Source organism: Schistocerca americana, chromosome 9 (assembly GCF_021461395.2).
Source record: "Schistocerca americana isolate TAMUIC-IGC-003095 chromosome 9, iqSchAmer2.1, whole genome shotgun sequence".
In the NCBI taxonomy this organism is placed as follows: Eukaryota; Metazoa; Arthropoda; class Insecta; order Orthoptera; family Acrididae; genus Schistocerca; species Schistocerca americana.
Window position 1 is genome coordinate 101,235,942 of NC_060127.1, and position 13,199 is coordinate 101,249,140.

At 40.4% G+C, this 13,199-nt stretch overlaps 1 protein-coding gene across 5 annotated transcripts in view; it reads left to right on the plus strand.

Moving 5' to 3' along the window:
* The window catches only part of LOC124551376 (zinc finger matrin-type protein CG9776-like), a 265,653-nt gene that overhangs the window by 155,283 nt on the left and 97,171 nt on the right, over positions 1–13,199 (plus strand). For all 5 annotated transcript variants that reach the window (XM_047126421.1, XM_047126425.1, XM_047126422.1 and 2 more), the window contains one exon: positions 12,199–12,317. In XM_047126421.1, the coding sequence (XP_046982377.1) occupies positions 12,199–12,317 (119 nt within the window). The remainder of the gene's footprint in view (positions 1–12,198; positions 12,318–13,199) is intronic.

The window sequence follows — 13,199 nt, forward strand, 5'->3', positions numbered from 1 at the left end:
ATTGACTACCTACCTATTTGTCTGTTGAGCATTAGGTAGTTGTTGTTTTTCTACGAGGGATAGTTTTAAAATTTTAATCGTTGCCTTAAAATAATAAAGTTACGTACTTCATGTTTGTTTTTCTGCAGTGCCGGTAAACACTGAAATCCCCACAGCACAGTACTGTGCATGTAGCTAGAGGAACAAAACAAGATGGTGTAGCCTATTGATGAGTAGTACTGTGTGGTACTTTGTTTTCAGCAGCAGCATAAATGTAGCTGTGTGTGGCCAATCCTGATGACTTCTTCAGCCATCTGGATTGACTTGACACAGCTGAAACATTTCAACTGCTGCTGAAATTACCGCACAATACTACTCTTAATCAGTAGGCTACACCATTTTGTTTTGTTCCTCTAGCAGCATGTAACAGTACTGTGCTGTGGAGATTTCAGTGTTTACCAGCACTGCAGAAAAACAAACATGAAGTATGTAGATTTATTTATTTGAAGCAATGATGAAAACTGACTACCCCTTGTATATTTGAGTGTTGAAATTTTGTGACAGTCTGTAATAGAGGGAAAAGAGGAAACTACCGTGGGCTCAATTATTAGATTTGCTATTTTGACAGTCTTTTGTCTGCTGCTACTCAGAACTATTAGGAGGGTTTATCAGCACTTGTACCAGTCAAGCACTGCGTGCAAAAGGTGGGAATCCGTGTTCAAGCTGCGAAACTTCTACGCATGTTTTGAGCATGGCCCAGTAAATAGAAATGTCTCCCTCATATTAATTCACAGCTTGCCTATTTGAGCTTCCTTTGAGATGTTCAGAAGTCTGTCCCTGTGTTTGATGTTATTAGACGGTGAGTGAGATGATACCGAGATAAAGGCATTGGACTATCATCGATGTCCCTAATTATGCTGAGGTTTAAAACCTCTGTCTAGCCATCCGAATTTGGCTGTTCTTTTACTTCCTCACATCATGTAACGTTAATCTGAGGATAATTCGTTTGTGTAGAACACAAGCAATTCCTTTGCTTATCCTTGTCCTTTCCAAGCTCACAGTTTGCCCTGTCATCTCCTTGTCAATAGGACATTAGATTAGATTAGATTCGGTTTTCATACCATAGACCCAAAAAATGAGATGATTCTCGTGGGTGTGGAACATGTCAGAACTCTTTGATCTTCCGTACTCATTTCCTTTGAGTTTGTAGGTGATATCATTTCAGTACTGGCTTGTGGTGAGCCTGTACTACATATTTCTTGTAGCTGCATGTTGCTTCCTCTGTTGAAAGTCAGTTGGCCGGCATTCATCTTCACACTGTACTCATTGTTCCTTCCAAATTCCTAAAACAGCAGTATTTTCAACTTGATAGTTGTCATCACCTAAAAGCTCCTTGCAGCCATGTAATGTAATGCTCACACATTTACTGACAATCTTGTGCATACAAACCCATTCCAAAACTACCATGACAAAAAAGGCTATGATTTCTTTAACCCTTTCCGCAAAATAAAATAGCCACTACTCAGATTCCTTGTGCTGCCCCTATTGTGCAATACAATGTTCTCGGGTTTCTCACATCAGTCTGCAGTGTATCCATGATGTTTTAGCAGGCACGTTCTCTCTTTCCAGTTTTCAGTCTTTTAGTGAGTGCTGAAGTCTCACGGTCTGTCAAATGGACACAGTGTAGATTGACATGACGAGCAACCTGAGAAGATTGTGTCACATCGATACACTTTGAGAATCTTCATTTGCGTATGCTCCTGGGTTGGTTTTTCATAGGTCTCCCTGTCTTTGCAGTTCACTTGTTCAGAATTATGATACCCTTAAGTATCCAGTTTATCGTGTGTGTTCTTTATTCACCAATTCTTATTTGGTACCACAAGTCACAATACTAATGTCCAGCTCCAGTATCCATCTTCACCAAAGTTTCAACAAATTAGTTTTCAAACTGTTACTAATACACTTTTTAAAATGGGTCTCTTCCTTAACTTTCCCATTTAGCAGAATATGTTTCATCCTACAACAAAACTTTTGAAAATCAAGTAGTTTTTTTCTTATTTCGTGAATGGAGCCAAACACAATGTGAATCACTTGTCGTAATCATTCTTGTAGATTCCATTTCACTGAGGTAAATCTGTCAGACAATCTCCTGTCAGAAAATAAACAGGAAGCAAGTGATTGACACACGTCATACTGGTACCCATATTGGCAGGAATTTATGACACTGTTGGTGAATCTCTGGCTACTTGTCAGAATGGCATAGAATCTAATGTAGTATTATTTTTCCATTATAAGCATACTTGATCAGTGCTTTCCCATGACTGTCATCAACAGTATTACACTAAAATCAAATCCCACTTTCTTCACAACATCTCATTCGTTTTGTCACCAGAGCTGCACCACTAATTTTCTGCTGCATGTTCAGTGGTCTCTAAGTTTAGTATAGAATTTCTGCTTTGCAAATCTTACAAAATAGGGTGAGTGGAATTTCTGATTATGATGTGCACCTAACACATACTCTGTGCTGCCCATTGTCAAAGTCAGATGTGCCTTACATGTGATTTTCGAAGTTTTTCTGCATACTGAATATTCCGTGATATTTCAGGATTGCAGCCGGATGAAGCCTATAACTTGAAATATTTTGGCTGCCTAGTACAACCAAAATGTTGTGGCAAGATGCTGACATTTTGTGGCTGCAATTTTTAAATGTCTTGAAGTGTGCCTGATGTCTTTGTCACACAATAATTTGCAAGGGCGGTAAGCTAAGACGTGTAGGTGGAGCATTTGAGTAAAATTATTTCCTTAGAGCGAGAAAAAGAAATTGTTTGTTTTGTGTGTGAGGCTTGGGGTACAATATTAGATAAAAAATTATTCAGTATTAGCAAAAATAGCAATTAAACTGTGTTATAACCAGGCAAATAGCTAGTGCTCCGGTGCGGTGCTTTGTTGTTTGATTGGACGTTGCGTATATAAGCCGTCAGGTTGTTGTTTTGTAGAATTTCTTTTTCTGAATATAAGTGTATGACTGTAAGAAGGTTTCAAATTTGTATTGATATGGAACGGTGAGTACTGAATTAAGTTTTACTGTTATTACTTGTTATTTTTTAAAGTTAAATGTATGTAAATTGTGTTCAAAAAGCTCTGTAGAGTGTTCAAACCTCATTGTATTTATTTATTTTTTTCCATCCTGCTATACCATTATGAGTTACCATATTTGACTGGAAGAAGAATTGTGCAGAACAGTACTCAGTTGCATCGCTGTGTGTCTATTGATCGGAAGAGAGTGAACGAGAGAGAAATGTTTAAGTTTTTGTTGCTGTACCTCTAAATGGAAGACAAGATATAACTTTTTTGTGAAGTTTTTCCTGTTGTTCATTGTACTGTGTGTGAGAGCATAAGTGAAGTTAGTTAAAAAGGAAAGGAAACCCAAATTGAAGAGAAGAAGACAAAACGGTGTCAGTGAAGTTCTATAACAAAAGACATTGCATATAAATTGAATGTTTTGTTTTTCTACAATCTTGAATGTGTACATTTAGATTTCTTCTTGTACAAAATAGTGTTTTACATATGTATGTGGCTGTATGTATGTGTAATATCAGACATATTACTGTAAATGACTGTATAACTTCACATTTTGATCAATAAAGATCTTGCCCTCCTCGTGTTCAAGAAGTTGAAACCGTAACACAGTTTCAGCATATTCTATGTTGGATTTTTGATTTGTTGTTGTTATAATATCTTTTGTGCCTCCTTCCCTCCCACACTCCCTTATTTTATTTTCCTTTGTGGTATTTTGTCTGTCTAGAAATGACAAAAATTAATCCCATTGTATAGTCTTTGGTAGTTCATACTGACACCTTTTTCTGGAGAAAGTGTTATTTATCCCACAATCACTGTAAGTGCACAACATTTATGACCTACCTGTAGGAAAAATGGTAGTCTATTCAGAAAGTTGATAGGGTGTGCAGATATTTCTGTATAAATAACACTTGAATAGGTGTTTTGTACATCACCAGTTGTTCAACGTTCCACTGCTAAAAATGATTTATCTTCGCTCATCAGCTCCAACATAGAGTTAAAATATGTTTCAAAAAGTCATTCTTTATTATTTCATATCCTTGATTTCGATTTAGCAAATGTGTACGTCGTTCCAAGATGTGATTCCCTAGTTGCATCAGCGCCATGTGTACTACGTGAGAGAGCATAAACTGTTCAAAAAATATGAAACTTGAGTTTCTTTTCACGTATAAAATGTTCAAATCACTTACGGGAATGCAGCCAGGTGTTATCTTTGACAAGTACCAATATTTCACAGGTGTGTACTCGATCATGTCCAAGGCATGTCAACACTTTGAAATATCAGCAGTTGTTGAAGACTTCACTCAGCTTCATTCCTGTAAGTTCTTCACACATTTTATACGGCGGGAGAAACTCGAGTTTCACATTGTTGACCTTCGCAGGAAGGAAATGTATTATTGCTTGCAGAAGTTAAATAAACTTTGTTGTAGGAGAGTGAGATTGCACTGTGTGCTTTTCTTTTTGTTATCGTGCTGAGAACATAACGTCATTCCAACATTTGCCAAAGTTTTGTGTGATATTAATTCTCAAAGTGCTAATTGCAACAAGCAATGCACTGTTTTAGGGCTTGTTCGTGAAAGCGTCCATTGTAGTTCCTGACAGTAGGTGTTTGTTTCCAATAATAGTTTTGGCTTCATGTGATGATTGCTTAAAAATTTCCACATTTTCTTTACATGGGTAGATGGTGTCCCTCAGTCATGGTCTGGGAATGTCGTTTTGGTACTGCACGGCATTTGGCTAAGTTGGAACTTTTCAGTGACTCTTGAGTGTAATACTGCATCTCAACATTCTGCGATCAATCTCATGAAGAAAGCTTTGGACGATGCAGCTTCTCTGTTATAGAAAGGTTTAAACTTTACACCTATGCTCAATCATTTCCCGCTTCTTGGTTTTACAAGTCCTGTCAAACAGGCTGTTTTTAAACTACCATCTGATGCACGAGAGAAGATTGGGAGAGCAGTATGTCATGTGTTCACTGGGGCTCCTATGCCCAAGGGTAATATTACAGTATCTGAGACTGTCAAAAGTCATAACTCTTATTGTTTTGTCCCCCTAAATTTTATGCCATCCTGATAATCCACATTGGGCTTTCTCTTAGGCTGATTATCAGTAACATTGGTGCTCAGGCATGCTGTGTAGCAAAACACCTTGATACTCTGGTTAGCCCACTAGTAGGTTAGGATGTACATCACCTTCAGAACCCAATGAATTTCCTACGTCATTTAGGGAGACTGCATTTGAATGACTCTGATATGTTAGTAACAATATTATGAAGAGGATAGTTGCTACTCACCATATAGCACTGGTGCTGAATCACAGATAGGCACAACAAAAGGACTGTCACAAAATAAGCTTTTGGCCAACAATGCATTTGTCAAAAATGGACTACACACACACACACACACACACACACACACACACACACACACACAGCACAGCACAGCACAGCACAGCACAACTCACATACACGCCCACACTCTCTTGCAATTGAAGCCAGACTCTGAGCAGCAGCAATGCATGTTGGGAGAGGCAACTGGGTGGTGGTAAGTAGGAGGCTGGTGAGGGGAGGTTGGGGGATGGTGAAATGCTGCTGGGGAGCATGCAGGGATGAGATGGAGAGAGGGTGATCCACCCCCACTGCCCCCAAATCACCCCCTGTTAACTTTCCAGAATTTCTTAACGTTGAACATTGTCTCACCATCATTTCCCAAATCCTTCAACATCCAAACTGACCTGACATGAGCAGAAAGAACCGCAGTCTACCACCTAAAAACTGATACTGATCTTATAATCCTACCTGTGAACAAAGGCTCCACTGCTGTTGTTTTGAACCACAGGGATTAGCTGGCAAAAGGACGCCATCAGCTGTCAGATACATCCACCTACAAATCCTCCCACAGTGACCCCATTCCAGAAATCCAGCAGGATCTCCAGTCTCTCCTCAAATCTTTAGGCTCATCCCAGAACCTCTCCCTGGAGTAGTCTCTCTCTCCTATGGCTCCATGCACTCCTACCTTCTACATGCTTTCAAAAGTCCATAAACCCAACTACCCAGGATGCCACATTGTGGCTGATTACTGTGCTCTCAGTGGGGGAATCTCTGCTCTCGTAGACCAAAACCTTCAGCCAGAACCTACTCACCTGTATAAAAGATACCAACCATTTCCTCCACCAACTAAACACAGTTCCTCTTCCTTTACCACACAATGCCCTGCTCGTCACCATTACTGCTGCCTCCCTTTATATTAACATCCCTAAGCTCATGGCCTTACCCCTGTTGAACACTACCTTTCCCAAAACCCAATAGATTCCAAACCAACAACCACCTTCTTAGTCACCATCAACTATAACCTCACCCACATTTACTTCTCCCTTGAAGGCATTACCTACAAACAAATCCAGGGTACACCTATAGGCACCCACATGGCACCATATTGTGCCAACCTATTCATGGACCATCTAGAGGAATCCTTCCTAAACACCCACAATCCTAAATCCCTCACCTGGTTCAGATTCCTTGATGACACCTTTGTGATCTGGATCGAGGGTGAGGACACCCTATCCACATTCCTCCAGAACCTAAACATCTTCTCCCCCATTAGCTTCACATGGTCCCACTCAACACAACAAGCCACCTTCCTGGATGTTGACCTTCACCTCAGAGATGGCTACATCAGTACCTCTGTCCATATCAAACCTACTAACCACCAGCAATACCTCCACTTCGACAGCTGTCACCCATTCCGTACCAAGAAGTCCCTTCCATACAGCCTAGCCACCCGTGGTCATTGCATCTGCAGTGATGAGCAGTCCCTCTCAAAATATACCGAGGGTCTCACTGAAGCCTTCACTGACCGTAATTATCCTCCCATCCTTATACAAAAACAAATCTCCTGTGCCTTATCTTTCCAGTCTCCCACCACCTCCCAAAGTCCCACAGTCCGGCCACAGAGGAGCATTCCCCTCGTAACTCAGTACCGTCTGGGACCGGAGCAACTGAATTACATTCTCCGCCAGGGTTTCGATTACCCCTCGTCATGCCCTGAAATGAGAAATGTCCTGTCCACTATCCTTCCCACCCCTCCTACAGTGGTATTCCGCCGTCCACTCAACCTGCACAATATACTCGTCCATCCTTACACAACTCCTGCTCCCAATCCCTTACCTCATGGCTCATATCCATGTAGTAGACCTGGATGCAAGACGTGTCCCATACATCCTCCTACCACCCCCTACTCCAGTCCGGTCGCTAACATCACCTATCCCATCAAAGACAGGGCTACCTGTGAAACCAGTCATGTGATTGACAAGGTAAGCTACAACCACTGTGCTGCATTCTATGTAGGCATGACAACCAACAAGCTGCCTGTCTGCACGAATGGCCACCGACAAACTGTGACCAAGAAACAAAAGGACCACCCTGTTGCTGAGCATGCCGCCCAACACAGCATCCTTCATTTGAATGACTGCCTCACAGACTGTGCCATATGGATCCTTCCCACCAACACCAGCCTCTCTGTATTGCACATGTGGGAACTCTCGCTGCAATGTATCCTATGGTCCCGTAACCCTCCTGGCCTCAACCATCGTTAGTCATTGTTCTCACCCATCTAGCCCCTTCCCTGTTCCCATTCCAGCACTATATATCCCTCTAATCCACTAGCCAACCCAGTCTCTTTACTTCTCTCCTCACGGAAGTGGGGATTCCCATTCTACACGTCCAACGGAGCCAACTTATTGCTTCTTATGCAATCTCCTTTTGCCACTTCCCTGACCATCCTGTGTACCTTGTGCTTTTCGCCAATGACTGACATCTCCCTCCTGACACCTTCTCATGAGTAATATTGCCAGGTGGCATGCGTCTCACTTCCCTCTGTTGGGATCTCCATCTCCACTCACTGGACTGCACCTCATGTCCTTCCTCACATCCCCCCCCCCTCCCCCTCCTCCTCCCCCTCCCCCTCTGGATGGTGCCTAGACCACGGATTAGGACCGATCTATTCCAGGGTCCTAAGATCTCTGTCACTCCAATGGTTTTCTGGCAGAGTTCCAAGGTGCCACCATCTTTTACACTGATGGGTCAAAGATAATCTATAAGTTAGGATACACTTTCACCTTTCCTACTGGCTTCAATCACCATTTATTATTGGGATAATGTAGTATGTTCACAGCAGAGCTTCTAGCCATTCACGGGGCCCTTCTTTTTGTTTCTCAGGTGTGTTAATTTTTTCAGACTCCATGAGCAGCCTGCAAGCTATTGATCAATGCTACTCGCCTCACCCTCTGATGTCTGCTATCCATGACCTTCTCTTGCTCGTGCCACCTGTTCAGTCATCTTTTCTGGGTTCCAAGTCTTGTGGGCATCTGAGGGAATGCACTGGCTCACCGTTTTGCCAGAGAAGCAGACACTTACCCCATTTCCTTTCATGATTCCACCTGTGGGTATGCAGATCTATGTCAAATCTCTCTTTGCCCAAAAGTGGAATGCCCTCTGGAGCATTACTGCCCATAATAATAAACTCCGCACAATCAAGGAGTCTACTGCAGTTTGGCGCTCTTCTTTCTGCTCCTCTCGGAACGAGTCCACTGTTTTACGCCATTTACGCATTGGTCATACCTGGTTCACTCATTGTTTCCTCCTACATAACTAACTTTAGTCTCTGCTATTCATGACCTCTCTGTGCCCTGCCTGTCCAGGTGTTTCTCTGGGTCCCAAGTCATATGGGCATCCAAGGGAATGAATTGGCTGACCGTTTGGCTAGAGAAGCTGATACTTAGCCCCCACCCCACCCCCACCTCCTCCCCCCATTTCCTTTCGTGTTTTCAGCTGTGGATATGTGGATCTACGTCAAATCTCTTTGTCATCTGAGGCGCTACTGCTCATATTAATAAATTCAGTACAATTGACGAGTCTAGTGCAGTTTGGAGCTCTTCCTTTCGCTCCTCTCGGAAGGAGTCCACTGTTTTACGCCATTTACACATCGGTCATACGCGGCTCACCCATTGTTCCCTTCTATGTAACAACCCACCCCACAATGTGGTTGTGGAGCCAGACTGACGATATCTCACATATTGGTGGAGTGACCCCTTCTTTTGGCCCTTCGTGTTAAGTATAGTCTTTCCGATTTCTTAAATTTAATATTAGCAGGTGATCCACAGATGGTTGGACTGGTCCTCAGTTTCCTCTGTGAAAGTGGTTTTTATTTCCAGATATAAGGTTCTCCTTTAGTCTTCAAGGTGGGGCAGGTTGGTTGTTGTTGGGACATCTTTTAGTGTTCTCGGTCTGTGACCCTATGAGCCCCCACCCTTTTTTTTTTCTTCCAATTTTTAGATTCGGTCTCAACTTTTATGTCTTTACTGTGTGTTTAATGACCATTATTTTATAATTTGACTCTCCTGGCTGGATCCGTCCATTTTTAGCAGACCCTTGTTCTTGTGACTCACTTCAGATTCACAGGACTGATGACTTCGCCATTTGATCCCATAACCCCTCTCAGTTAATCAATCAGTCAGTGCCCATAAACAATCGCTTCACACATGCTGCTTTATGACAGGCTGCATTGCCAAACAATTGGGTGAGTGATGAAAAAAATGAGGTGACACCTAACTTTGTGGCCTGTTTGCCTTATGCAGGTGGCGTTTCCAACAGAATTGGTTGCACTCTGTGGAAAGACAGTGTGAAGTGTGCTTTTCATCCATTGTGTAAGATAAGGTCTATATCAATCAGATCATCAGAACCAAGGACGACTGGTGTATTGAGAATATGCATCACACATGCGTGCATTAGACAAGCATATCTGCTATTGCAGAACATAGTCTTGGCACCGGTAATCCCATGGAATCTAACAACACAGAGAATCTGACATGCAACTCCAGGTATTGGGATAGTGTTGAGAATTAATACTACGTGCTCAACTCGTTGGTAATTAACATTTGGTATCAATAATTGCTGATGTTGCTCATCTTTGGTTTTGTGGCGGCATTAGTTGTTCACTCTGTGTGTGTGTGTGTGTGTGTGTGTGTGTGTGTGTTATCTCTCTGTAGGTGCTCCTCATATCAAGGCACGCGTGTGAATACGTGTGTGTATGTTATCTTTCTGAATGTACTCCTCATATCATGGTCTCTCATTTAATTTTGTTTTGAAAATTGAAATTGACATATCAGTGGTTGTTGAAGACGTGACTCGGCTGCATTCTTGTAATTGTTATAACATCCTCAAAGATGTTTTGCATATCTGTTGACACATGTGTGAGCTTAAGATCAAGGCAACCAAGGAGAAAGAATATGCTTTACCAAATCTTGAAAGGGGGGAGGGGGGGGGAGAACAAAACGCATTATATTTTGTAAGCCTGGTTTATATGAATCTGTCACTGAGATTCTCATTGCTCACTGTGATATCTGGGCTGAATACTACAAATTTAATTTTTAATTCAATCTTTTAGGGCAAATGTTTGAGCGGAGCGAAAACAACAAAACTTCTTATAAATTACGCTGTGGGTTGCTATCTGAATTACGATATCCAAACGAAGTGTCTGAAATGGATAAATCAGGTATCGGATTAGACTAGCATGAGGCCTAGTTTTGGGAGATGTAGAATTTCTTTAAAATAATCAGGATAATTAAGCAAAATGTAAGTTGTGATTTGAGGCAAAACTGAAATATGTCACAAACAGCTGCTGTTAGCTATGTACATCAGATGTCAAAAGATTCACCACTTCAAGGCCTATCTTTAGGTACATTAGTGTGGAAATCGTGAAGTTCTTTCTTTTATGTTGAAAAAATAAAATAAACATGAAATTACAGCATAAATTGAAACTTTATTGCTTTCTCTTGATCAGTATACTCTTAATATTAACAGTATATTTTCATAGGTTTTCTTCTGTCAGTTTTCAGCTGTCAGTGTATGTTTCAAAAACTCATAATGCTGAACTGCATTAACTGGATTTTATTAGTGCTACCGGTTTTGGCCATAAGCCATCATCTGGTACTTAACAACACAACATTCCAATTTGTAGGACATTAGGACAACACAAATGGGCACATAGCAACCACATAATAATACACTTACAAAAATCACTTAAAACATTTTATTTGTCATGAATATTTAAACACAAAGCGTCGAATATTTTAATCCACATGAAATGCTTAATAAAAAAAAATTCATTCTTAGCATTTACAAGTGCAGCCCAGAAAAGACATAATGAAACTCATACATCAAAGTCTTAGTTGACCATGTTACTGTGTAAAGACTGTGGATGTAACATTTTATAAATTACAGTATTGTACAAATTATAGTACAGACTGGACAAGGTTCATCCTTGGAACCAGCAAACATGCACGTGCCCTACCATTTTCGCATGCAGTCATTAGCAGTGCTTCACAGTTGAAAGCTTGCAACAACACTGTGAGCTATCATGGATCGTCTTACGCTGTTTAAACCAGAGGTCTATAAGGAGTCTTCTCTATAGATAAGCTACACATTCCGAAAATTCTGCCAATAAATCAAAGTTGACCATTCGCCTTCCCTAATATCATCTGTACCTGCTCGTTCCATTTCGTATTACTTTGCAACATTATGCTTAGATATTTGATTGATTTGACTGTGTCAAGTAGCACACCTCATATACTGTGTTCTAACATTATGGTTTTATTTTTTTATACCCACGTTCATTAACATAAATTTTTCTACTTGAGATGTTGTCAGGTATTGTATGTATGTTGTTTGAGAACTCTACAAATATTTTTTGTTTTATTGTTAAGAGCCAACTTATAATTGGTCGCTATTTATTTAACTGATAAATAAAACATTGTTTACTTTCAGCTTCTCTTAGATTTAATGAAAAAACACCTTCAGCATCTAAAAGTCTTGCAGACCTGTTTACTTGTAACAGATTTGTTTTTTAACACCATGAATAACTGAATTTGGTCACTTATATTTGTAGAATTGTTCAAAAAACTGATCTCTTAATCTTATGTGAGCTGTTGTGCACAGTTGTTTGTGACAATTTTTGCGCTTTGAAGTTTATACAGACACTTGGATGTATGAGGTTTTACTGGTACGTATACATATCTAGCATTTGAAATAAGTGCTTTAGTATTCAACAACGTTGCTGAAGTTTTTGTTTGTTTCGTTTGCTTCAGGTTTGCAATTTTTTGTGTCAGCCACTGCTTGGTTTTGTAAGCTGTGCAGCACCTGGATGGGCGACCTCCACTGTGCGTCAGTGCACTTGAAGGGCAAGTCACACTCAGAAAAATATGCCGTAAGTTCCCTCTAACATTTTTATTATGCATATATGTGCTTCTCACGTAAGGGGGCAGATACAACTTAAGATTTTCAAGAAGCTGATTTTTCAAAATTATTTTTTTCTTAGGCTTCAGATGTTTAGGAACATTTTAGTGAAAAAATATTACAATACCTGTAAATAGTTTTTATGTTATGGAGTAAATAGTAAATCAATGCTTCCAATCTGCCCATTGAAACCCAACCCTAAGTGTAACTTTAAATTTTCCTTGTGTCTAATTGTGCATTTAACTAAATTTCTCATATTATATGCAGTTTTGAAGCTAAATTTCTCATACTTAGCAGTCAACTTGTGTGAAGTTTGTACAAAAGTATATATCTCTCTGTCAGAAAACCTCTATGTGGCAAAAAGAGACTGACAGACAAATCCCATCACAAACACAACCACCTCATATTATGGGAATACCTTAGAAAAATTCTGATTATGTTATTAACATGAGAGCAGCTACATGTACTTTGTGGTATCACAAATGTTCTTCTGATTCCAACCTGATGCTTTATTTTTGTCTCAAGGAAAATGAGTCATGGTGACCATATCAACGTATAGTATCTGACAGAACTGTTAATAGCTGTAGGCACAGAAATACTTTACCACCTTCAGGGATTGAAGCTGTCAGGCCTGTGTTTAAGAATTTAGCTGCCACAGAGCGCTTAAAAAAATGCGTTGGAACTGATACACGAAATGTGAACCAGTCACTGGACAGTAAAATATGGAAAGTTTGTCCCAAAACTGGATTTTGTGCGAAGGTGGTTATTAAAATTACAGCTAATACTGCAATAATTACATTCAATGAAGGCATGAAAGGTAGACTGGAAGTAATTACACTGTTACGAATTGAGT